Source organism: Delphinus delphis, chromosome 7 (assembly GCF_949987515.2).
Source record: "Delphinus delphis chromosome 7, mDelDel1.2, whole genome shotgun sequence".
Classification (NCBI taxonomy): Eukaryota; Metazoa; Chordata; class Mammalia; order Artiodactyla; family Delphinidae; genus Delphinus; species Delphinus delphis.
The window spans coordinates 29054213-29082173 of record NC_082689.1 but is presented as its reverse complement, the minus strand read 5'-3'; the positions used below and the strand labels follow the sequence as shown (position 1 = coordinate 29082173).

At 40.6% G+C, this 27961-nt stretch overlaps 1 protein-coding gene and 1 long non-coding RNA gene across 5 annotated transcripts in view; both read right to left on the bottom strand.

Moving 5' to 3' along the window:
* KLF7 (KLF transcription factor 7) overlaps positions 1-27961 on the bottom strand; it is a 108866-nt gene that overhangs the window by 51381 nt on the left and 29524 nt on the right. For 2 of the 4 annotated variants that reach the window (XR_009520114.1, XM_060016221.1), the window contains exon 3: positions 16070-16703. Coding sequence is in view for 3 of the 4 variants with exons in the window: in XM_060016221.1 (XP_059872204.1) it covers positions 16070-16703 (634 nt within the window). In the remaining variant the exon portion in view is untranslated. The remainder of the gene's footprint in view (positions 1-16069; positions 16704-27961) is intronic. The other 2 variants (XM_060016222.1, XM_060016223.1) reach the window with 1 other exon arrangement.
* Positions 774-14474, bottom strand: LOC132428412 (uncharacterized). Its single transcript, XR_009520115.1, has 4 exons — positions 14112-14474; positions 8872-9004; positions 6442-6545; positions 774-1021 (listed from the first exon to the last, which is right to left on the bottom strand). It is a non-coding gene; the product is annotated as an uncharacterized lncRNA (long non-coding RNA).

The window sequence follows — 27961 nt, the reverse complement described above, 5'->3', positions numbered from 1 at the left end:
TCCTGTCAATATATTACTTTAAAAAATGGCTGAAAAGAGGTTACTCTTAGAAAATGTAGAAAATCCATCAGCAGGGAAAGGGGAAAGAGTGGGAGGTGGAGAATGCTGCTCCAGCTTCCAACACGCCCCCATCTTGACTCCCTACTTGCTTGCAGATTCCTGAAATTCCATTGAGTCTCCTATAACCGAAGATTCAAAACATAATAAAAGATTTCAGTGTTTTATACTGGTTGATGGACATGTAATCCACCAATCAATAGTGTCCAGATCCTTTCTGAGGTAATGAAGGGTAAAGGAAGGCTAACAAGGCAGGAAGTGACTCAATATAGGAAAGCATCAAGTATAAGATTCTTTGGTGGGGCATGAAGAAGGAAGGAACTGAGATTTTTAGAAAACAAATTTGCTGCCATCCAGTTCGCCTCCATTAGACTGGGGACAAATTGAAACTGCCTGGTTTAAAGGGCCACGCTCTCTCCATTTGGTAGCTGATGGCCTGGCTTTGAGTCCCATTACACATATATCCATAGTAGGCTGGATTCCCAAAGAGTTCCATTTGCTTATCAGAATTAACTTCTTTCTATGAAAAGTTTGTTTCCTCATGATCCATATTCAAGGTTTCAACTACAATTTCTACAAAATTCAAACTGAATATTTTTCAAAGAAAGGCACATCATTTTACAAATACTTTTTCATCTGTCCTTGTATTTCAACTAATTTTTTCAAAAGGATTATTCCAAAGCTGAAAAAAAAAAAAGGTTTTGGTTTTGGTTTTATTACACATGACTTTCTTGAACTCCCCTTTGTTTCCTGATTCAAACAGAATCACTCCATTACTATTTCAACTTCAGGAGACATAAAAAAACTATTGCCGGGGTCTTCCCTGGTGGCGCAGTGGTTGAGAGTCCGCCTGCCGACGCAGGGGACGCGGGTTCGTGCCCCAGTCCGGGAAGATCCCACATGCCGCGGAGCGGCTGGGCCCGTGAGCCATGGCCGCTGATCCTGTGCGTCCGGAGCCTGTGCTCTGCAACGGGAGAGGCCACAACAGTGAGAGGCCTGCGTACCGCAAAAAAAAAAAAAAAACAACAACAAAAAACTATTGCCTACCACCAATTAATTCTTACAATATTATCTTTGCCTGCACTCTTTACAAAGCTCCGTTTAACTTTCTTCCAACCTCCCAATATAATATATACAGGATAACCATAATGATCATGGTTATTAATATTCTTACTGTATTAGAAACAGCGTCTATACATTATTTATTAAAGGGAACAGTTTTTTTCAGGTTCACACTTGGCCTTCCCAATGCCATTCCTTCATTTGCACAGACTTCTCATGAACCTCTTTAGCAAACAGAGCTGGCCTAACCTTTAAATCTTAGAATTTATAAAATTCGATTACTTCCATTGCCTTTTCTGAAATGAGATTCCTCTTTTCTCTTCCTTCTTCCTACCTCCCATCCCCAATCCATGCTCTATTCTCTTCTGAAATCAGGTTCTAAATATAATGGTTTTATGAAACCATATTTCAGGCTTTTGTATCAAAAAATGAGGTTCTCAGAGATGGGGGAAGGAACAGTAGTATAGTGGGTGTTCAATAAGTATTGTTTATGGTGAAATATTTTTTAATTTCATGATTTTTTCTTTCTCCTCAATTCTTATTTTAACATATTTATTTACTTTGTGACTACCAATTATCCATTAAAAGGACACCTGGAATAGGCATCCCACAAAGCCTGCAGTTATTACCGTATTATAATAATAAAATAAATGTGTTTGCTGTGTATATGCTGAGTTTAAGCCATTCTACTCAATATATGTTTACCTAAATTTATCTTCATAAATGTTAAGAGCTAGCATATTGCTAAATTATCACGTGGTGAAGCTCTAAGATTTTCCTGAATCATAAAATTCTCCCATCAATTGTTTTTCCCCACCTCATTCACGCCCCTTCTTTCACACTCTTTCCCTTAAGCCCCTGAATATGCTAAATCCAAACTATCAAACCCTCCCATTAAACTCTCTCCACCTTGTGAACTGAACAGTTAACCCTTATGCTAGTTTCCATCCCATAATAGGGGTTTAATGAGTTTCTGCCTCAACACATGGATAAACTTCATTAGCAGCCATGTGTCTCAGCATATTAAAGGCCCTTTAATGTCTTAAAATTGCCCTATTTCAGTTGCTATTGTATAAATTCAAAGAATTCTTATCTATGGCGCTGAGGAGGTTGAAAGTGGTCGATGGGCCCCCTACAGTTCCAGACTGAGGTATTTAATTTTATCCTGCTGGTACGCCTGACCTCGAATTAGGGTTTCTAATTTTATATACATTAGTGTATTATCACATTGGCATCATTTTAAAAGATGAACAGCCTCAGTAAAAAACACCCTTTCCAGAAAGAGAAGAGCGGCTTCGTATCTCTGAATCATCCATGCTGCTTCTGACCACGGACAGGAGCCCTAATCTCATTTAATGCCCTGTCTTCCTTTAGAACTCCTTATCTGACTGGCTCTTCCCTTCTTAACTGCTGGTCATTTCCGTGGCACAGCACCTGACATCTACGGGCACTTAATACCTGTTTGTAGAATGACTGAATGAAGTAAATAAGAATACTACTAAATTCTACTAAATAGAATGCAAGCCTAAGGGACATGGTACAAATTTTAATTCTGCCAGTGGCAGGTCGTATACACTGGACTAAGGCATATTTATAGTTTTGGTCCTCAGTTTCCACTATATGTGATAATGCTTGTTTTTATTACTTCATATGGATAGACTATTAACATTTGTCATTTTAATGAGTGAATTGGGAATGTTATAAGAAAGTCTCTCTTTAATTTAAAAAAAAAAACGGTTTAATAGTAATGACCATAATAATAGTAACTATTGCAGTAACAGTAATGGGCCTGGAAACGGAAGATCATCCCTTTGTAATTTCCTTGCTCTGGCTCTCAGTCACTTGATGAGGCAGTATGTTTAAGGATCCTGCCGGTTCTTACCTATTTAGAAGACACTTAAAGTAGTTTTCATTGTCAATTTGTATTTAAATGATAAGTTTCTCATTTCCTCTGAATGGGTTATGAAGAAAAATATCTGTATGGCTTCTTTTCCCCTCATGAGTTAGCAAAGAAGTTAAGAGCTCAGACTGCAGCAATACTGTCTGATTTGAATCTTGGACCAGCCATCTAGGACCTCTGTGACACTGGACGAGTTACTTGACCTCTCCTGGTCTCATTTTTCTCCTCTTTGAAATAAGAATAGCACCTGTGTCATTAGATTAATATGGCTTAAAGGGTTATATTTGTAAAAGATTTCTGTTAAAAAAAAAAAAAAGACAAAAGGCCCAAAATGGAGTCATTTGTGCTAAGCCCCACATCATCAAATCAAGACTTAATACCTAACTTAACTATAGTTTTAGCCTCCCCCAAGAATGAAATCTTAAACAAGTCAATCTGGAATTACCTGGACAGCACTAGTGAGGTAATCTGCCTGAGAGACCCCTGCCATCCCCCCTAAAGGAAGATGATCTTGCCACAAACAGCTGTTTGCTGGTATAACTTCCTTGTCCTGCCACCTTCTGCCTATAAAAGTCTTACATTTGGGCTTCCCTGGTGGCGCAGTGGTTGAGATTCCGCCTGCTGATGCAGGGGACGTGGGTTCGTGCCCCGGTCTGGGAGGATCCCACATGCCGCTGAGCGGCTGGGCCCGTGAGACATGGACGCTGAGCCTGCGTGTCCGGAGCCTGTGCTCCACACGGGAGAGGCCACAACAGTGAGAGGCCCGCATACCGCAAAAAAAAAAAAAAAGTCTTACATTTTGTAGAGCTCTCCAGAGCTCCTTGCTATTTGCCAGATGGGATGCTGCCCAATTCTTGAATCACTGAATAAAGCCAATAAGATCGTTAAAATTTACTCAGTTGAATTTTGTTTTTTAACAGATTTGGAGGCAGTGGCGGGATCCAAAGGAAACTTCTGATGGCTTCAGAGATAACGAGAAACACAGGCACTGGTACCTGTAAACCTTTGAGTTCTCTGTCTCATCATTTTCAAGGGCTGTGGGTAAGTTCCTCTCAGCTCTGAGTTCTGCTCTCTTTGCATTGAGCTCCTGATCCAATTGGCTTTCCAGTGCAAGGTTAACGGGCCAGCCTAGTATGACAGGAGGCTCTAACAGAGTGCCAATCCTTAGCCCTTGGTTAGACCACAGCCCCAGTCCAGGGCTTAGTGGGTCAGCGTGAGCTGGCAGACGGTCCCACCTGGAACCCAAGTCCTTAGCCCTTGGTTAGTCCACAGTCCCCATTTATTAGAGACTGTTTAGTCTGTAGTTCCTCATTGGGAACAGCTGGTGGTGTCCACCTAGCACCTTCTCTTGGCCAGTATGCAGTAACATGTCTTTGGTTACTGCTGGTATGTTAGTGTGCATATGAGGTAATGACTATTGCTAATGGGAATCTCAGAAGACAAAAGTCACAAAATTGATGGGTATGGTCGAGCACTTAAAAGCTGTTAGAGCGCTTGTCACCTAACTCAAAAGACTCCTGTGTTAGGATAAACTGGTCACAAAACAGGTTAGACTGACACCAGGTCACCTGCCAATCCCAAGAAAATTTCCACACAACAAGGTGTGCTGTAAAACACCACACAATCCCCAACCCAGTGCCACATCCCTCTTGGGTATTAATTCTGGCTCCGAGAGACCCAAGGCTTAGCTAAAAAAATTAGGATCCTTACGTTTCAAAGAACTGAGTACACTACCTCTGGCACACCTGCTTATTTCATGTCTAAGAACCATGGTCCCGGAAGCTATAAATATCTTAACAACAATGGCAAAACCTTACTAAAGACAACCTAGAATTACAACGGCCATTATAGGGAACGTTCCATTTAGACATGATCATTTAAGAAAGCGTGCCTTAAAACAAGGGTTCCCAAATCAAACAAATAGAATGGGATACCTACTGTAATTGGCAGGCAGAGGCTCCAAAGTTCCAAACTACCTTCACCGAAAGATGTGTTATAAAAGGCTAATGAAAAGACTCAAGAGGTACCTAAAACCAAAGACCACAGGAGGGACACAGTTCCTACTGCTCCCCTTTACCCCCCTTTGCTGTAACATTCCTTCTACTGTCTTCTGTTTGAATTGTCTTTCAATTCTGAAGAGACTACAGGACTGAGCAAGTCTGCCAAGTTAGTGGCCATACAGACACCCCCATATCTACCCTCAAAGGAAGGTCCCCATATGCACCCCTCCCAGAGTTGACAGGACTTCGAGAGATTTTCTGGTAAACTGCTACATTATTCCCTTAAACAGCCAAGGAAAAATAAAATTAAAATTAATGGAAAAACCTTGTCAAATTCTGGTAAATACTATAGCCTGCAGATGGGATCCTGGGAAACTGGCAGAAGCCAGCAAAGAGTGAGTGTTCTTACCAGAGGGAGCTCTCCTGAATTTCTGTCTGTTATGCCCAGTTGGGAGAGGAAAATAAAATTTGACATTGCTCCTTCCTTTCTAAATCCAGATCCATTGGTTATTGATCCTTTCTCTCCCAAGGACAGCTGTTACCTTCTTGGTTGTCTTGTTTTACGTCCTGAGAACTTGGCTTGTCAATTTGAGGGCCTCAAGATATGACTGGGCAGAAATGTAGGTTACATCCCATTTGCAGCTAGATATGGCTGGACAGAAATGTGGGTTAAACCCCATTTGCAGCTTGGGTATACAGCCAGCCCTCAGGGGAATTGTCTTTTTTTTTTTCTTTCTTTCTCCTTTTGGCTATCTTTGGGAGTGGCTCTGAATCTTGGGAGGGTAATAACTTTTGCACCCTCTTTGGGGACATCTCGAGTCCATAGGATTGTTCAATACTGCCAGTATTTTTTATTTCATTTTATTTATTTATATTTATTGCATGTGTCAGCTGAAAACTGACAAGATATTTGAAAGCATTTTTTAAGTAGCTCTGTGAGCAGAAGTTGGCCAAATTGGAAGCTGATATTCAGAGCCTGACAGAAAAAAATTTTTAAACCTCCCCTAAGATAAATGAAACTATGTACCCAGGAGGAAAAAAATAAAATAACAAAAACTATTCTGATGCCTTTGTGGAAGGATTTACTAAAACATTCCAAAGACAAACAGCTCTAAATCCAGAATGTAAATTTTCATTTCCATCTTAATTGGAAATCCTCTCCCCAATATAAAAAAGCAAATTGAATATAATGTGGTTGAATAAGCAAATCAACCCCTCGATAATCATTTAGGCTACAACCCACTTCTTTGAGAAATTAAAAGCAACTGCCCCTATCTTACAAATTTTTGCAAAACCAGAAATGCAGCTCTAGAAACAATTCGAAGTCCAATCCCCAAACCTCCCTTATTCATCTCAAAAGACTTGTAGGTATTGTAAAAATTCTGGCCTTATGAAACAAGAGTCCTTCTTGGACGAACTTACATTCTTTTCCTGTGCCTTTGAGATGTAAATGTTCTACCAGGTCTTCTCCAGGAAATCGTATCTAGGCCATATCTCTTTGAAATGCAAACTCCAGGGAGGTAATTCTTACCAAAGGGAAAAAAGGGGGTAGGGAGTTATTTGGAACTTAGACAAATGAAAAATCTTAAGTGTCTTCTTCACAAATATTAGTGAAAAGCTTTAGCCATCTGAGCCTTAACTTATTCCATCTGCCAAACACACAATTTTGATCCAACTTATTTTATATAACTAGTGAGTTTTGTATTATTTAACCTAATTCATGGCTAAAATTTGAGGATGGAAGCTCTAAGGTCTCTGAGTCAGTCTGTATGTTTATGTGTGTCTATATACACAGTTGACACTTGAACCACAAAGATTTGAACTGTTTGGATCCACTTGTTTGCAGGTTTTTTCCTAGAGTAAGTATTTCAGTGCTATATGATCTGCAGTTGGTTGAATCCGCAGATATAGAGGAACCATGTATACAGAGGGCGGATGATGAGTTACACACAGATTTTCCACTATGCAGAGGGTTGGCACCCCTGAACCCCACATTGTTCAAGGGTCAACTGTATATGTGTTGTAGATGTGTGGTATTTTCTACCTCTGGATGGTATTGCTAAGATTAATTTGTAAAGGGCTCCATTTAATTGGTTTAAAAACAAATGCTATATAAATTAAACATAGTCTCAGAAATATGAAAACTCAAATGTTTTTCAAGTTCACGTGACCTAGGATAATCTTCAGTAAATAAAAGCTAGTTTAAGTTTGTTGGCTTAATTAAAATAGATATGTCTTTAGAGTTATCAACATTGAAAATAATGCAGACATACAATTTTATTCTACCTGGGTTTACTAGTCAAATAAGTTCATGTTATCTCCATTACAAAATTTTTCAGCAAGAAAAATAACTTGGTATGATAAAATTTTCATGAGTAATCTAAACATAACTGTTAAGACCAAGTGATTTAAATAGATGTAAGTGGGTAAGCGTTTCCACTTTCCAGCAATAACTATGGTTTATGGTATATCTACTTAAATAGTTTCCCCAAATCTTTTTGGTAACTTGAAACCTTAAAGTTTTACTAAGTTAAATTAAATGATGAATAGTCACTGACTATCTAGATCATTTCCATATAAATACTGGAACATTAGTCCTGAACACAGGTTTATCTTTTAGCTTCTTATTACTGAGAAACTTGGGTTTATTAGTAGACATGGGTTTTTTTTTTTTTTTGCTACATTGGAAAATTTATTATGAGAAAGAATATACTTCTAGAAATTATGAAATGTATTTATAAATTTGCCAATCCACAGAATGCCCATATAAGAGACAGTCCACAATTTCTTACATCTTAGTTTTCACTATGAATTAAGGATGCATTCCTTATTTTCAATATTATCAATATATGTAATTAAAACTACTTAGAAAAAATAAGGGTGAAGGAAAACAACTGTGTATGAAAAGTAGGTAAGGAAAGTAAAATGACTGATTGTTCCAAAATGAGAAAGAGAAAAAAAAAATAGGACAAAATTGTAGAAAGTTTGTGGAAAAGGAACCTTGGAAACATATTTTATGTGTAGTCAGGCTGGCTAAGATTAGAATGAATTTATTTACGTTTAAAAAAATGAGTTTTAATATCAAAAGTACACTAGTATAAAATTAGAATTGGTTTTCTCTGTTAAAATTACAAGGTTTTATTGGACTTTTAGTCTGCTTTTGATAATGGATTGTGAAATTTTCTTTATTTTTTAAGTAATCTGCCTGGACAGTGAAGATTTTGTGTCTTACCAGCAACTTACTGTGCTTCACACTGTCTTTATCAGGTCTTTGACTGCTGAGAAAACCCAATCTTCTCAATATTAAAAGAGCTAAGTTTTGCTTACAACTATGTAACCTTCTGTATTTGCCTTTAACAGTATCTACTGTCACTATTAAATGGATATTTTTGACACACTTCCCCCCAAATCAAATTCTAAGTGAAGTTTTTTGACTTCAAACTTTCTTTGGGATTTTCCAGAGGGCCCCTGGAACATCTCAAGAGATTTATTCTGTCTCCTCATAAAAAGAAAGATGTTAAACTAAATAGGCTTATTTGATATGTTAAATTAAATAAGAAGCATTGCCAAATAGGTAACAATAAGTCTTCTCTATTTTGTATTTGTATATGTTATAAGTGTTCCAGAAATCGTATGAAATTCTTAAATGTTAAGTGTTCTGGTAAAATGTTATCAGTCGTAATTCCAGTTACTATCTTAAAATGTATATCACAGAAATAAATACACTTCCTCGGCAAATGAGTTCTCATCAGATCTTAACAGTGGGCATTTTAAAGTCTTTTATAATTTACAGGCAGTTATTGTTTTACTCTGATATTTTTGCAAAAGTGAGACTCATGGAAAGGACCTTACCAAGTGCTTCTGACCACTGACACTGCTGCAAAAATAGAAGGCACTGAACCTTGGGTACATATCTCACAGCTGAAGAAGGTTCCACCTGACATCTGCTCCTGGGCAAACTCTGGAGACCTGCAAATTAAACTGACTAGGAAGAGAAGTAGCTGACATCAGTATAGACTGCTTCCACCCAAGATGCTGAATCAAGACTTCATACTTTAACGAAACATTAAAAACCCTTTCTTCTTCTCTTTGTTTCCTTTACTGTGGCATTGGCCTGGAACGACACCACCATCATATCTCCCAGGCCATTACTAAGGGGGATAACCTTTTAGACTGCTGGATTTGCCATTAAAAACTCCAACCTGTCCATAATGCTAGAGACCCCCTGGTCCTTCCTGCGACCAATTTTTCTTCTATTCCTAATGTCCTGTAAACTACAATTGAACCCCCCTTAGAAGTCACTTAGAGGGTCTAACTTTTATGGCCAGGACATTCAGTGCCTTGTTTTTACTTTTCTCTGATTATAGCTGTACTTGCCCAACTAGACACAATACCTAGACAAACCATGGTACATTTGCACCTCGACGTTCTTATGATTATCTAAATCAGATCTTACCCCAATCGTAAAAAGATCTTACCAGCTGCACCCATTTTTGCAAGGAATTTAGAACAACTTTTTATTTGGGGCTAGGAGATTTACTTTCCAAATGCACTGAAAAACTAACTGACCCCTGGCTTGAATGGGCAAGTGCAATGATCCCTGCAAATGAATCCGTTAACAGTGCCATCTTCATGGGAATGATTTGTGCCCTGACATGATTAATCTTTGTCTGTGGTGATTATCATTCTCCTTGGGCTTATGCATACCTAGATGGCTGGTACATAACCAGGCAATGCCTCTTAGGTTACCTAACTGTGCTCCTAACCATCCACAATCAAACTGAGGCACCTCATTGGTCAATTCCCCTGATTTACATTGTCAAGTTAGAAGGGACCTATCAGAAGGCTTCAGGACTCAGGATTCGCTTCCTTTGGCAGGCACTTACTTCCCTGGTTAGAAGTGAGTACAAATGAGACTATGATCAGGAACCTTCCTTAACTCTTGAAAGTATTGCAAAATCCACTGCTAAAGCAATAGCTGCCCAAGAAAATTCCTTAGACTCTGACCAAGGTTGTTCTTGATAATGGGATAGCCCTTGATTATCTTTTAGCTGAACAATAAGGTGTCTGTGCTGCATCCAATACCACTTGCTGCACTTGGATTAACACTTCTGGGGAAGCTGAAACTCAGCTACATAAAATCACTGAATAAGTCACTTGGCTTTAAAAAGTGACTCCTTCAATGAGGTCTTCCTTGACGTATTTGATTTTGCTTAGTTTGGGTCTTGGGGAGCATGGCTCTGAAGTGCACTCCAGACACTGGGAATTTGTCTTGCTTACAATAATCATAGTAGTCTTCCTGGTGCACTTTAAATGCACGTTTAAGTGCATGTTCATGGTCACTAACCACCAAGCAAGTAACACCCTAAGACTGAAATGTCAGAAAAGGGATGAAGAGAATGACCAACTTAAAAAGTGTGAAACTTAAGTCATGACCTGTGAATAGCACACAGAGAATCAGCAAAAACTGTGAGATCTTCAGAGCAGTAGCTGGGAGTGGCATTAATGCGTTAAATTTTGATCACATCTCTAAGGCTGAGTTTGATCAGAAAGGGAGAATTGTTAAAAAAAGAGACAACTGGCCCAAAATGGAGTCACTTGTGCTAAGCCCCACTTCACCAAACTGAAACTTACAATTTTAATATAGGTTCACCGGCCGCAAGAATGGAATCTTAAACCAGTCAATCTGGAATTACCTGATCAGCACTAGAGAGGTAATTTGCGTGATAGATCCCTGTCATCCCCTAAAGGAAGGTGACCTTGCCACAAACAATCAGACTCTTTGCTGGTACAACTTCCTTGTCCAGCCCCTTCTGTCTATAAAAGTCTTTTGTTTTGCATAGTGCTTCAGAGTTCCTTTCTATTTGTTAGATGAGATGCTGCCCAATTCATGAATCACTAAATAAAGCCAATAAGATCTTTAAAATTCACTCAATCGAATTTTGTTTCTTAATACTCTGAACAATACCTGGCATATAGCAAGTGTTTATAAGTATTTGTTGAAAAGTAAAATAAATTATATTTCAAACTTTAAAGAACTTTCATTATATGTATAAAATAAGCACTTTTGTTTGCCTCTTAAATACTACACTCATCTTTTTGTTTGTAATGTTTTTACTCACCTTTCCATTTAAAAACAATTTCCCTAAATCCTAATTAAACTTAGAGATTGTGCCACATCTTGATTCATTATGACCACCCCAAAGCAGATATAGAATGCTAAGTAAATTGCACGTTCTTTTTATCTTTTCACTTAGAAAGCATACTTTTATATTTTTCAGTGCAAAATCTAGAATGTCCTATCACCACCCATGGATTAGGCTAAAGCAACCCCAGTCTATAGAGAGCTCTCCAAGTAGCACAAGAGAGGACGTGGCCTCTTTTCTTCCTCTTCTGTGACCAACAACCAAAGACTTCATTGCTGGCCTTTGTCCAGAATTTACCAACCTGACTCATCTTAATAGTGTAAATGTGGACATGCTTTTATATGAATTTCCATATTAGAAAAGTCTGCTCACTTAACACAAAGCACCATTTCAATCACAGACTTTCTTCCTTTCCTACTTAGCAGTGATCAAGAAGAAATGTGGAATATTATTCTTTCTCATTTTGAATAGAAACTACTAACATTTTAACAAATTGATTTTTGCTGAAAATAAGCATAATAAAGTGTTTTTTTTAATTGAAAGTGAGAGATTCCCCTGTGTCAAAATATAAGAATTATTTAGCTGTCTCCAAGAAGATGAATAAAACTATGAACATAATGGTTGACTTATTGAGAAAGAAAAATATATTATACAAAGACCAGAAAACAGAGTGGGAGAGAAAGGTCTGTAATGGCTTGGCTGCTAAAGGACATTTTTACGCTCATGCCAGCACTAAGTGCTCTTCCCAATGAATAAACCATATGTCCATTTTTATATGCTTCCTTTCACTAAGATTCTGCTACTTCACAATATTCCTTTTGTCCCAGTTCCTGCCTCATCTTCTGCAACCCCCAGCCTGGCTCCCCCATCCCTCACTTCACCTCCTTGGGCAACCAGTATTTGTGCCCTAGCTACCAACTTGAACATCTGCTACCTGAAAAAAAGAAAGGCCACCTCACTGCCTAACATCCTCCAGGGCAAAAAGTTTGAAGGATTCAGCATCCTCAAAAAACAGACACAGAAGGGAAAAAAAAAGAAGCAGCAGCATATCTTTTCCAGCTCAGTAAATCCTATCTGTATAAAGATTAAATGGATAACACTTTTAAAAATTCTTCAATGCAAGGAAGTCCATGTTACTAACAATGTATTGTCTTTCTTTATGCATAGACAGAGACCCACACATTTTATTTCACATTTGCAAGTGTCTCTTTTTCAACATATTACCATATAGAAGAGATAGATCATATATATAACTCTAGAGAACAAAATGCCAATATTTTCCCTCTTTCTCCTGGATGGTTTTCTCTCTCTCTCTCTCTCTCTCTCTCTCTTTATGTCCCAGAACACTTCCCCAGCTGAAGGATAAGAAAATATTTTCACTGAATTAAAGTGAGCCCTGTGTTAAAACAGCTTGCCTGAATCCAACCAGAGCCCTTCAGCCATGGCTCACGGGCCCAGCCGCTCCACGGCATGTGGGATCTTCCCGGACCGGGGCACGAACCCGCATCCCCTGCATTGGCAGGCGGACTCTCAACCACTTCACCACCAGGGAAGCCCCAGAGCCAATTTTTTTAAACTTCATTTCAACACTTGGTCAGCGGCTCTTCCTACTCCATTCACTTCTAGCAGCAGACTCGTCTCCAACCTGAATTCCCATCACTGTATACCTTTGCCCTCAAGCTTTTTACTAGTCTACCTCCTTGATATGTTTGCACTTAATTTGATTCCATCCTTCATGCTTTTTTCATTATTCTTAGTTCATCCACACCACATAAATTATCACTTTTGTTTTTTTCAGTTCCCCATGTGCCCCCTTCACACCAATTCCAAATAAATACTTCCGATTCTCATCCATTTCATCCAAATTAATTCAGATTCCCTCTCCTAATCCCCCATCTCCACTTCTGCCTCCCCTCCTATCCTTCCTATCCTTTCTACCTCCCCTCCTATCCTTCCTATCCTTTCTGCCTCCCCTCCTATCCTTCCTATCCTTTCTACCTCCCCTCCTATCCTTCCTATCCTTTCTGCCTCCCCTCCTATCCTTCCTATCCTTTCTACCTCCCCTCCTATCCTTCCTATCCTTTCTGCCTCCCCTCCTATCCTTTCTCTTTCTCAAAGCACCTACTTTTCCCTCCGTGCTTGTCTCTGCAGAAGGTTTTACTGGCAAAATGCTTCTGGAGGGTGCAAGGCCATTGCTTCCTGTGTTGTTTTAGGAAAGTCATGCTCTACATTACTGCCAACTTCAATGGGCCAAGGCCTGCATGTCCAATTTCACCCTCCATGAGTAATGTCCTTGTATCATCACCCCTACACTGAAATTATGGAAGTGAGGAAAGAAAAGCTTCTTGTTCTTTGGTGGCATTTAACTTTAAGTGGTTTATTTCTAGTTTACATAAAGCTGTTTTTGCACAAAATCACTGCTAATCAAGATCATCGGCAATAGTCACAACTATAACCAACCCTATGACTATCCTTAATGAGCTCTTACCATCTGCCAAGTATTTTACATATGTTTACTCATTTAATCTTCAAAACAATCTAGGAGGTAAATTATCCCTCTTTTACAAATGAGGAAATTGAGGCTCAGGGAAGATACATCATGTATCCAGGTCATAAGTCTAGGAAGTTGTAGAGCCAGAATTCAAACCCAAGTCTCCCTGACTGCAAAGCCCTGCTCTTAACCACTCTGCGGTACTGCCTTTCTAATAATGCACGGTGCCTTCTTGGGTAAATTCCCCACGGGGAGGAGTCTTTCCACTTTAATTCGCTATAAGGCAAGAGGTTGCAGGTGATGGGAAACATAATGAGCTCCACCTTGATAATCACTCTGAACAGAAAATGCCCAAAAAACAAAGCACAAAATATGCATCACTCCTCAGAGTTATCCTTCTAACACATCCATTGGAAAGAGGGGATAGGGAAAAGAAGAAAATGCTCTGGACTCACCCCCAAAAAAGACTCTCTGCTTCCCCAGAGCCGTCCAGTCTCACACTAGGCAGGACATAGCCTGTCTCACGTCAGTAATGAAAAACTGTGCTCATAAGCATGAATTCCACACCCCCAACAATGCTCAACCTTCTTGCCTCATCCTGCCTTCTCTGGTTTCCTGCGGGGAACAGGAGATGAGTCATGGCTGAAGCCTGGGAGCACTGCAATGTCTTCTCGTTACTTTACTCATTGACTTGAGAAAGAAAGACATATAAATAAAAACGACCTCCAGGACAATATCAGAGAGAGGAAAAAAAAAAGCTGAAAATTGAAGGAAGCTTTCGCCTTGATGTATGTGGACTGGAGGACTTGAACCCAATCTCCAATGGGAACCCTGAGTGGCACCTGAACCTGAGCCACAGGTTCAAAAGTTACCTTAGGGGACCTTCCCATGAACCAAGCAAGGACAGAAGGGAAAGTCAGTTCGGAGTTAGAGGACAGCATGCCTAAGTCCTGTGGTGTGAAGAAGCAACGTCCACGCTCATCCCCCCGTGGGAGTACCTTCCAGGTTCGCGGTGGTGATGGCTTCTAGTCACACATTATGTACTCCTACCTCAGGGAAGCTTCTCTGTCCTGCACAAAGACATTTCACAGACCCCCTCCCCCCAGAAGATTAAAGCTGAGAGGGGCCTTAAGATCCAGATTGTTTGGCAGATGTGGAAAATGAGGCCGCCAGTGAGGTAAAGTGATGTGCTCAAGGTCACAAAGCTAGTTAGTAATAGCACTGGAGTAGAACCCAGGTTTTCCTGATTTTCCAGCCAATGAACTTTGCACTGTACACTTCCTTGGTGACACAGCCCACAAACCACCACAGAGTACCTGGAAGACAGGCAGTGAGCCCGAAAAGAACTCTCACCAACACATCTCCTAGCCTAGATCCAATCCCCTATTTCTCCCTGACAACACTCTGATTCTGCTGTTTATACTTTCGGAGGTTTTCCCTGTTCAGCTTGTACTGTGCACGCAGTATGCAAAAACCATACCAGCAATACACTGTCAGGGACTCATTAAAAAACCCCAATGATAGTAATTGCTCCTACGATGCTAACCCCAAGAAGAGCCACCAGCCCTAAGCTTCCAACTCAAACCAGAGAACAAAGACCGGATTCAAGGAATATGCTAATCTCACTCTTTTCTCTGCAAACCCCCCTCTACCAAATTATCCCATCGCTCCCAAGATCAACATGATTCCTGGGAGTCACCACAGAAGTCCTGAGGAAAATATACAGTCCCCACCGGTCCCCAGCGCCCTTACCACACACATAGCAATGTAATCACTTTAGCAACTTCTCAGTAACAAGCTCATTAAAAAGCAATTCTGCCATCTCTCCATAAAGCATGCGCCAGAGAACAATGCAAAAGAGGCGATGCCAATTAATTATAGAATGATCACCTCTAATGAACTCTGAAACCCTCCTGCTGTTGGTGACTTTGATGAAAAATCAGGGATGCTGGAAAAAGAGTGAATAGGGACACCTTGGCTACCTTGCTCAATTGTGAATTTCAAATGTATCTCCTAGGATTCCACTGTTGATCCAAACTGCAAAATTACACTGATAAAACAATGAAAAGTACCAGGAAAGTGACAGGTGCACATATCACGTACGGTTGTGAGTCACACCACCAGAGCCCCTGTTCAGGCATCCTCAGTAGTGTCTGATTCTACACCATGGTTGTAGAATTATTGCCTCTGAAAGTGTCTCCGAGCCAGTGAGTGACAAACCCATGTCCTGTGCTCAGGACACCTGGAGATCCTAAGGTAACGAGTGAGTCGCCTGCTTCCCCACCCAGGCCCACCTGCCTCTCTGCACCTCCTAGTTGGCATGGATGCCACTTCTCGGAACAGAGAGAAGCCCTTCCCACCATGAGGCTAAAGGAGGAAAAAGAAGAAACCACGTGCGGCCAACTTGTACCACTACCTGTGTGAGTCCTCTGGTGGGCCTTTAAGTGGGAGCTTTTTGTATAAACTTTCCGGCACCCGTTAAACTGACAGCGGTGAACCCTCTTCTTGTTTTCGGGGCATGCCTCAGCCCCTACCCCTCCTTGTTCACTGTCGCTCTGTCCACTCTTAACTGTCCCAGCTGCCGCCACGGCTGCCGCTGCTGTTGCCACCCCTCCCACCTTTACTGAGCTGAGTGCAGCCTTCTTGGCCACCAGTTTCAACGTCACTGTGCCATCCACGGCTGAGAGAGTCTGTGAGGTTTTGACCAGATGGCGGCTGAGCTCAGGGGACGAGGGGGGCGTTAATGAGGTCACTGCGTTGAGCTGGGCCTGGTTGACGGCTGTGTAGCTGTCTAGAGAAGAGCTGGTTGGCTGGAGGCTGAGGCAGGTCTCAGATAGCAACTTGTCCCGAGAGAGCAAAATGTCCACTGCCGAACTCTTCTCACAGATGGTCGCTTCCACAGGGAGCAGCAGGGGGTCTAAGCGCCGGAAACTTTCCTCAATGCACGGGGGAGGAGAAGCACGGAGGAAACAGTCTAAGTCCTCACCAAAGGTCTCCGAGATCCTCCTAGGCTCCGTCTGCAGGTAGCGTTCCAATTCAAGGCATGTCTGCAGAGGGGAAGGAGGGAGGGAGAGAAACAGCCATCAGAAGCAAAGAACACCACGAGACCACATGTTGACAGGCTGAGGAAGAAGATACAGGAAGGAATAGAGAATGTTTCATGGCTCGTATCTGAAATTCTCTTGTTGAAAGGTCTGACCTTGTTATTTTCTCCCTGGACACTTCTGAAGGGTTCACAAGGGTCACATGATATGAGTTCAACTACTATAGTTAATGGGGAACTAGAAGCCCAGAAGGGCTATCTCACACCATCAAGTTCCCTGAGAACATTTAATGTTAAAATGGTCTCATGCTCCACAATCCAATTCAGCAGGTGAGATGCTCTAAGCCTCCCTAGGAGTTCCCGCGCAAGCAAGAAGCAAATAGAATCAGACAAGATTTTCATATCAAGACTCCCCACAGTCCAACTTAATTTTTCAAATAGACTTTAGCAAGTCACAAAAATAGACCAGTTTTCCAACTTGCCCTTTAGAATAAACCATGCCCACCCAAACTAAGTCATGAGCTGAACCAACAGCAAGCCCTGCCTTGGGAATGGATTCCCTAACCAGCAGGAATGGACACTGTTCTAAAGAACGCCTTGTATAAAACCTTTGATGCACATGACAAAACCCCCATTGTTTACAGCAAGTTATTCAAAATACAATTGCTACATACTGTGTGGCAAGGAGCATGAGTCCCATTATAATAGTTTGACATCTCTGACTCCACAATAAAAATAAGTTCAATCATAGCTATTTGAATTGGTACAGATAAGACACAATCTATTTCAACATAAAGTTTTCACCCGGTAAAGAAGTGAGGAAAAAGAAACCAAAAAAACAGAAAGGTTCAGAGTTTCAACAAATCTTCATCCATGGTGCATGTAAGTCTTTGTAAGATGGGGGAAGCGCTATTATGGCCAAAGCGGATTTTAAGTTTATAATCTAAAAGCTCTCCTCACTTAATCCTACTCTTCCAGAATCTGGTAGAAAACCATGGTGCTAACTTATACTATCAGTTCAATTTGCTCTAACTTCTGGGGCTTCAACAAAGAAAACACTGATGGCAAATTTAAAATGTGACTAGCTCCTAATTTACTGCCTCTGTAGAGCTTCTATGTTTTCAACCAATGTTCTGATTCTAGGTTTTTATTCTGTTAAGAATCTATTTTAATGATATACCTAGTTGTGTTGTATCTGTCAAGGATTTTATTTTGGTGACATTTCAAAAGATTGGTTTTTAATCAGCCTTCTGGTAAAACTCTGCATTACTGAATAAGAAAAGCAGATTTTTAACAATGAATCACCTTTGGGTCTCACTATTGATTTTTAATAGGATAAACTAATGAATGGTTCCAATCTTCATTCAACCCTCATGTCACAAGTGTTCACTCAACTACTGTGTTCACAGCAAGGTGCAAGGCTTTCTGTATGTTAGAAGAAGAAGACGGTGACAGATCCATGTGATGTAGGTGCAGAATAAACAATTACCAGCTAAAAATTACATGAATTTATAAGCAAAGTGGTACCAAATAACATAACAATAAAGTATGTTGATAAGTTCTTAGGGGATGAGTGGACAATGAATTCTGTACTCTATATTATGGAGGTATTAATCAAGTAAAGCTTATTGGAAAAGTAAGTTTGATTCTATTTTGCTTATTGATTAAATAATAGCTCTTGCTGAGTAGCTTCCCACCACTTTATATTCGAAACAAGTACTACCACCTTCTCAGGTCTAGGAATTTGTCTTATCCTTATTTGCCCCTTTTCTGAATTCTATGTTTCAGAGATTTTCCCTTTCATTTTTCCATCTCATTGCTAAAAATTATCATTTACTTCTTTCCAATATTGAAACCCTCAGTGTTAGCCCCAGTCAATTCACTTCTGAATTATAAGATATTACCCCTGAAACCTCCCCTTCCCTTTTTAAACCATCATCTGCCAAGTACAGTGTCTGGTACCCATCAGGTACATAATGTCTATCAAACAAAGATAAAATCAACTTTATACTATTATTTTGATCATTCTATTCTACTCCACTCTACAAAAGCCACCTGCTGACCCTAACCTGGACTAGGCTGAGGCTAGCAATCCTAGAAATGACCACTAATACATGTCTTCTAGAACATAATTGTAATACTCCTTTAGCTTTGCCCAAAGAGCAGAACCAGACCATAGAGACACAGATATGTTTCAGGTAGAAATCAGCTGAATCATAGGTTATAAGAGGTCCTTCCCGGCCTCACAAACAAGGACGATTTCACACTCACAGTCACCAGTGTCTGTGGATACAGCTTTCGGATGTCATGTCATCTTACATATTTTTAGCTCACAGAATCAAAAGTCACTCAGATATTGTTGTGATTATTAGGAAGCTCAGATCTCTTCATACTCTAAGGAATTCTAAGGAACTGAGATATTCTAAATGCATTTACACACTCTTCAGGGAGGATAAAAAATAACCTACCCAGGGCTTCCCTGGTGGCGCAGTGGTTGAGAGTCCACCTGCCGATGCAGGGGACACAGGTTCGTGCCCCGGTCCGGGAAGATCCCACATGCCGCAGAGCGGCTGGGCCCGTGAGCCATGGCCGCTGAGCCTGCGCGTCCAGAGCCTGTGCTCCGCAACGGGAGAGGCCAAAACAGTGAGAGGACCGCGTACCAAAAAAAAACAAACAAAAATAACCTACCCAGTATGCCCTAGTTTGAATCCCAGATTGAATCCCAGAACACATGGATCACACTAATTATCTAAGGATGGAGATACTTCCCATGATTAAATGTGGGAAAATCTGGACCACTTAAAAGAGAGGTTATCACTTGCAATCCTAATACAAGGCATTATTATTCCATCTGAGAGTTAGCGAAGCATGAGTACCCATCAGAATGTGCTGAGTAGCCCTCTGAAATCATTATGGAATATTTTTGTCTTGAGAAATCTACTTCTTGTAATATTTGCTGGAGATGAAGCTTAGATAGAAAAGAAGACTTTGTCAACCAGAAACTCAACAGGAGTGTTGGAGATTAAAATGTTAATGAGGAGGAGGATTTCAATGTTAGATTATTTCCAAGCAAAAGAGACAGTTTATCACCAATGTTTTTGAAAAATAATTATAAGAACTCCCTTAAGAAACGCCTATGATGTTTAATTGGAATTTAAGGTATCAGTATTTACTCAGAGATTTTAATACATACACACACAGAGGTATGTATAGAAATAAATGTGTATATGCATGTATGTGTATATATACATGTATTTCCTAGCTCCATCAATGAGAAGAGTCTACAAGCAAAGACACCCAAGTAGCAGTGAGCACACCTGGCATGAAGATCTTGGTTTCTAAATATCACTATCCAATAAAGGGAACCAGAGTGCCTTGGAGAAATAGTTGATTGAAAGGCTGAGGCAAAGAAAATAAAGATGAGACTAGAATATACTGTCATACCAGAAGGTAAGGAAGTGCTCATAAAGTGATGGAGGCATGTCAAAAAGACTCATGAGCCAACCTGAAGGAGTTCTCAAAGTCCAAATCTAGGCAACGTGAGCAACAAAAATGAATAATGATAACAGATTCTAACCCATGGAACATGATTAATATCCAAGAATCCATAGTGATATAAATAAACGGTTGAATAAATAAATAAATGGAGGAGATAGATCAGCTCCTACTTATAGTAAAATTACAATTAATAAACATAGAAGTATTGAAAATAGAAATATTGAAATAGAAAATCGCCATTAGTCAAACAACAAAGTAGTAATGAGTACAGGCAAGAATCACCAATGGATGCTAAAATTAATAGATGAAGGTATAATGAGAAACAAGATATTTGCCTAGTCTCAAAGCACCCACCCAACAAGACATTTATTAATTACAAAGACAAAAATAATAATTTTACAGTAGAGAAACCTGGCATGCACCACCTTCACCATATGATAAAATTTTGCAGCGTATTGATATCATGCTCCCCGGACATGATAGGCTGAAAAGGGCACAACATTATTCTGTGCCATTCTTGCCAAAAGTACCTAACTTCAATCTAATCATGAGAAAACATGAGACCAATACAAATTGAGAGCCATTCTACAAAATAACTGGCTGGTATTCTTTAAAAGTATGAAGATCATGAGGAACAAAGGAGAAGCTGTCACAGATTGCAGGAAACTAAGGAGATAAGACAACTAAATGCAATGGATCCCTGCCTGGATCCTGGATGAGAAAAATGACACCGGTGGGAAAAATAATGTAATTCAAATAAAGTGTATAAATTAGTTAATGGTATTTTATCAAGGTTAATCTCTTGTTCTGATACTTGTATTATGATTATGTAACATTAAGGGAAGCTGCAAAGAGTGTATACAGGAACTCTGTACAATTTTTGCGACTTAATATAAGTCTAAATACTTTCAAAAGAGAGAGAGAGAGAGAGAGAGAGAAGAAATGCCCATCGGCACACTAGGAGTGTCTCCAGATTGCAAATTTCGATACAGAGTTCAAATGTTTGTTTGTCCACCAGAACCAGAGATTTACTCTGTCCCAATGACACTAGCCAGCAAACTCCAAATTGGAGTCAGCAGATGTCAATTTAATGACATAAATCATGGCTGTCTGGTACCTCACCTTGGAGAAATGAGGCTTTCCTCAGCCTGACCTAACAATACAACTTAGGGTTTGAGCCACTGGATCAGCCTCCACCTTCTCAAAAATCCACTACCGTCAGCAATGGGGAGGAAACGCACCCAACTGCAAAGTGACTTTCTTATTATTTATGAGTCACAGATGAGTTTTGTGAAGGCTGTCCGATATCTCAATTTCAAAATGCATGGCTTCTTCTAGTTTCCTAACAAACATCACCTGAATTTGGTTTTGAAATGATCACCCTGAAATATTTTAAAATACTCTCCATTCTCTTCATAGCCTTCTTGTTGAAACATGCTTATTAAAATGATAATCCAAGACCTAGTTTTTAAAAAAGAAAAAAATTCAAACCTGTTAACTGCCATACCTGCTACTTCTATGATAGGATGCACAGGCAGAATTTGACAGAAAACAGGATAATCCAAGTCTTGCAGGACAAATTAAGTTCACCAAAATCTCCCTGCTGTTGGCAAGAGGTAGTTACTTTCACAGGATCAAGAAACTTGGTCATATGTGGGCATGATGATGCCAAGGTTACCAAATGGCTCTTGTTCAACCTGTCCTTATCTCATCATAATTTACATGAAAATTGCCAGTCAAGATTGCAAATATCTCCAGGTGCTTTTGCCATTTCCCCTAAAACCCTCCCCCTAAAGGGTTTCCCTCACCTATTTTTCCTCTCCTTAACTTCCCCTCATGCCCATATGCTTGACACAATCTTTTATTTTCTCTCCCACTAATCATTCTTTCATCCAAAGTTCAGCATAAAGTCTATCTCTTTCAGGAAGCCTGGTTTAGGAAACACAGAGTTAAGAAAATATGCTGGCTGTCAAGTGTTGAAAGACAACCCTCCTCAATCCTGGACAATTAAACTGTGTCTCCAAAATGAATCTAAGGGTCCATAAATTGGTAGCATGTCTGGTTTATTAAGATTATGATCTCCTTAAAAGCAATGACCATATTGTTTAAATCACATAGGTCTCAAACAATAAAAATAATCTTTTAGAGCTAAATTCTACCTTTGCTATCTCAGATGGGAGATATGTCTAAGTATTTGAAGTGGTGTAGCACTGTAAGAACTTTCTAAAACATAAGCTTGCCTCACAACCCCCATCCATCACCACCACTGAAACTATACCCATGTTTGGTTGGGGCAGACTCTAGTCCAGCCTCCTCAATGCCATCCCTTTAAAGCCAAATGTTTTTAAAACACAAAAAGTTCTAGGCTTTTTTTCTGTCTTTTAATTAGAACATAAGACAAAGCCATTGGTCCAATATTCTTGCCACCACTCAATAACTGTGTCACTAGGAGTAGTTATTTGTAGTCTTTGGATCCACATATACTTGAGTTAGTGAGTCAAAAAAGAAATAGAAGAAATAAAAGAAATGGCATTTTGCTAATGATTTCTTTCTGGAATAATATAGTCATTGAAATAAAGTGCCACCTACACTACTACCTGTGTTCATAATCAATTATCAGTCATTTGTGTTCCCTTTAGCCAGCTGCCCTTCATTCTAAGTATTCCACCTATTTCATTCACTTAAAAGATCCAAGAGTTAAAAGAACAAAGAGATCAAACAAACTGGGGAAAGAACATAGAGGCAAAAATATGGGGAGATAACAGCAATCTCCTTCATGGAAACTTGCAAAGTCATGCTTCTTCTGAGATCAGACCTTGACCTACTGATGTTGATGATGATGATAATGCCGATGCTTCCAGCAAGGAAGGGGTGAATTTTGGCTCCAGAAAGAATGCTCACCCAGTGAACTGCACACACAGGTGAACTGCACTTAGCTGCCCATGGGAGCCCCTTCCTGACATTTATTATGTGTGGTTTTGTCACGTGCTATTAACCATGGTGCCACAGTCCCCAAAGAGTCTGAAGTATAGAAACAGGGAGACGAAGCTCTTACCTTTCTCCTGGGAGTGTCCCAAAGCTTAATTACTTTTCTGTGCTCTGAAATTCACACACAACCCAGAATGGAAATTCAAAGTGACACAAAACAAGCTACTGACAGTAGGGTAATTTGTGCTTCTTTTGTAAAGCAATCTTCTAAAATACTCATTCTTTCTAACATATTATTAACTAAGTTCACACTTCACACTTTTTGGCAAAATCTTTATTCTTCTAACTCCAAGCCAACTTGAAAACTCTATAGGATTGCAAAGATTGATATTTATGGGAACTTTGTGATTTTTTTTTTCCCCCTTCAAAGGATGGTATGATGTAATGGTTCTGACACATTTCTAGTCTTTTTAAATTAGGTCAGAGTTGAAAGATGGGAAAGGAAGTTGAAAGCATGGCCAGAGTTCTGGTACCAATTTTTCTGAGGGATTGGGGGAGGGAAAGGAAGCACCATAATTGATAAACTCAGTAAGCCTGTGGGAGAACCTCACATAACAGGCACCTCAACTTTTTGCCCATCTTCCTGGGTTTCGACATTTCAAAGCAGTTCTGAGGAGGAGAATGTAACAGTGAACCTAACTCGTAGCAGAGAGGAGGTATGAACCAGTGACAAGAATCAAACTTGTAAGACCTAGAGATAGATTTTAAACAAACATTCACTTTTTCTTGACTTTCACTGCCAGAAAATATTTGGGTGGAAAGTTAGGAGAGAATAAATTCTGTCTAGAAATTGTGGGTGAGCAAGTATATGGTATAAGTGAAAATCTCTTACTGCGTTTTTTAGCTATTAGGTTAAAAAAAAGGAACCCACATCAACAGCACACCCCAGAGGTACAACAGTATTACCCATCACTGTCAGAACTGCTGAACTCCGCAAAACCACCACAGCACTGTAACCAGTGTAAGATGCCATTCCTTCCCACTGTCTCTCACATCGACTGGTTGCTGGAGCTGAAACCAAATTAAGTATTTCCCTCTAGTAATCTGTAAATTCTAAGAGACAGTGCTATGAAAATTAACTGAATTCTAAACAAACATGAAAGTTGGGAAATCTCTACCAAAACCCCTTCAGTGTTTCTCCTCCCCCAACTATTTTCAACATACAAAGAAAATATTTGTTGTATATTTTTCCTTTGGGGAGGCTGGGGAGAAAGGAGACAAAATTAAAGGCCTGGGGAGAGCGTGACGTCTCTGAAATAGACAGCCTCAAATACCCCTTTCATCTCCCAAGGATTCCTTAGTTGCAGCGCATTAAAAACAAACAAACCAACCACCACCAAACAACTCAAATCCGAATTAAGAGTTAAGGCGAATTTTACAGCCATGTAACCTGCGCAGAGTTGGGGCCCACGTCTTGTGCTCCTTGTCTCCCAGGCCTCCCACAACCTGGAAGAGCTCTTTCCTCCTTCACAGTGTCTGTGACTCTTAAAATTCAGTGTCCACTAGGGACAAGGTGGCCCATGCACGAGAGGCCATCCTATCTTGGTTCAGAGTTCTTCTTCCATATGTTACTTTTCAGAATACACCAATGAGAAGTCTATCACTCTGGCCTCTACCTACAATTACTGCACCTACCCTACATCAGCCCTTAAGGAGAGTCACTCGCTCTCACTTGGCCACTGAACTATAACTAAATTCAACTTCTGAGTCATGGAGAGACACCACTGCTCATCACAGCTAGATCACAGAACATGCTGGGGTCCACTATCAACTTGCTTCCCAGCTAAGTCTCCATTTAGCTTGACACACACTGGAGGAAATCCCATTTGTTACTTTAGAGCTTGAAAGTAAGTTTCATTAGATGTCTCTGCTTCAGTTATTATACTTTCATAGACAAAATAAAATTCATGCCTTAATAGTCAAGGAAAAATCATCCTACACTAGAGCAAAGACCCAGATCTGGGCTGAGAGTGTGGTTTAAGAAAGAAAAAAAATGTACAAGAGACACCCCCAAAGGAAAAGCCCATCACTGCGCGGGAGAGGGCCAACCAGTCCTTGCTCGAGAAGAAGGGCACCCTGCTCCAGCAACTCATGAGAGCCCAAGGACTCGGGAGAAGGCCTCCCCCCTGAGGGGTGATGCTTCGCGAGAACAATGATCCTGACAGTTGCTCAGCTTCACCATTAATTCTCCATAAAGAGCAGTTTTTGCGATGAGCGCTTGTGTCAGGAGGGGCCTGATGGTTCAGAAACCTGTAATTATTCTTGGCTCGCCACCCCCCCACTGCCTCTGCACCTGTGTCAGTTCAAGGCACCAGCTGGCCATGTCTTGCCTCCTGCCTCTTAAAGGGGTGGATTGCGGCTGGGAGGGGGCGGGTGGGCAGGGGAGCCTTCATTGAAAACCCACACTCACGTTACTTGCCTCTTCTTCCAAAATGCAAAAACAAAACAAAAATTTTAAATTCACCAATCTCATCCCTTCCCCCAATGGGTCTTGCCAAAGGAAACAAATAAACATTAATTGGCTAGAGAGCCTTCATTCAAACCAAAATTACTGAAAAACACAGTAACAGGGAAAGGTCTGACAAGGGGTTATTAATCCTGTTTTACAACCCGCTCTTACTCACCCCCCTACCCGCTCCTGTGAACTTTGCACACACACGCACACACCCTCCCCAAACTCCCTGGGCCCCTCTGCACTGAGTGGCCAAGATCGGAACATGCCGAACCCATGACATCATCTCCCCTTCCTCTCCCAAATCACTTGCACAGGCTGACTCAGGCTACTGGGATTTTTTTTTTTTTTTTTTAAAGCAAGCTCATTTCATTGACTCCCTTCTGGACCATTGTTATATCCTTCTCAGTCGGGTAAATTAAATATATCCTTCCTCTACTTCCCATAAAAAATACGTATACATACATGATTGTTTTTCACCCCAAAGCACAGCTGCCCAGGTGTACAATGTATACACACACACACACACACACACACACACACACACACACACACACAAACCCACTCGAAGCTTGAATTTCCCAAGAACAACAGGTTCAAATCCCATCGGGGCCCTCAGTGGCAGATGCAATTTAGTGGCTGGTGATCACAGAGGATATTTTCAAAACCAAGAGAGTTTAAGCACTTCCACTGTGGAATGCTGAAGACAACGTAGCGGCACTAAGAGGAATGTTTGTTTTGCTCCTCAGACTTCAAAAAGTGACAGCCAAAGACATAATGAAACCAAGCCCTAAGCCGCTTTTCCTGACATAGATGGTTGTTCATTTACTTAATTTAGGGTCCTTGGAATCAATTTCCCAAAATATTCAAGGTGCCTATGTGGGTGTGCTACTGTGCTGCTCACCCCAGTTAAGGAAGCAGGCCCTGTGTACCCTGAAAGGCAGAAGCAAGGGGGTTAAGAGTTGGCCCTGGAGACAGACTGCCTGGGTCCAAAATCAGGTTGCACTACTTACTAGCTCACATCACTGCTGGGCAAGTTACTTGACCCCTCTGCCTCAGTTTCCTCATCTGTAAAGTGAGATAACAGAAGAACCTACCCTGCAGAAGTGTGTGAGAGTTCAATCACTCTCAAGTGTCAAGCGCTTATAACAGGGCCTGAAACACACACTATGGATGCTATAGCCAATATATAATGTGTTCTTTTCATTACACATCTAAGAAGAAAATAAATATATCAAGGGCACGGAAAGGGAAGATGAAAACACCAAATAATTATCAAGGTAAAGCAAAGCTGTTGAGTGGAAAAGGTTAAGTGAGCAGGGGACTCCGGCTGCATGACCTACCTCACTGCGCTGTTTTCTCACCTACCAGGTGAATGGATGGGGGTTCTCAGGAACCTACTAGTCTGGAGTTCCAGGAGGCCATGAAATAGTGGTGGAAGGGTAAAGAAACATGGGAATGGCTCATTCAGAACAGGTTTGAAGGAACAGACCAATCGTTTTGCTGCCCAACTGGCTGGTGAAAGGAAGGAGGCTGCAAAACCCAGAAGAAGGTCGTCTTTGGCCTCTTCACAGGCACCTCATGGCCTCGCTCATGAAGCTTAAGACACTCACTAACCCAAGTTTACAGATACTATGAAACGAATTCTCTGGTTCACCGTGGATATGAGCCTCGCCAGCATCTAAATATAATCTTCACTAGAATATGGGCTCCTCGAAGACACCCGGACTTGTTTTTGACTCATGGCCTGATTCAAGCATTTGTCTTGTCGAATGAATGAATGAAGCAACTCTCAAACAAACAATTCAGTCAAAATGTCAACACAATTGATCACAATTCTGGTCAGGCAGGGGTCGAAAGTATGATACAAGCCCAAAATTCTTCTTCCTCCACCAAAAGAACACCAGAAACAATATGTATGCATATATAACCCACAACAGTCCTTGTAGGCTTCAGCAGTATTTTAATATTTAATTACAGGTGATATTAACTTGTCTCTTCAATGTTTTTCATTAAAGAAAAAAAAAAAAGTTGAAATGCTTACTGTCTGGGATACACCCAGCATTCCCAAATGAGAGGCACATTTAGATTCCCACAAGGCCATAGGGCAGCCCTGTGTAGGAAGTAAAAGCCATTTCCTCATCTCAGAGAATGTTCCTCTTCCTCCTGCCACTTCATCTTTTCTCCTCTGGCCTCCAGAAACCACCAGGAAGAGAAGCCATAAACACAAGTGGACAAGGTGCTGTTCAACTCTCATTTGTATTGGTAAAAAGAACCTGGCCTGGGAATCAGATTCAACACCTCCCTTTCCAACACTGCCTCTT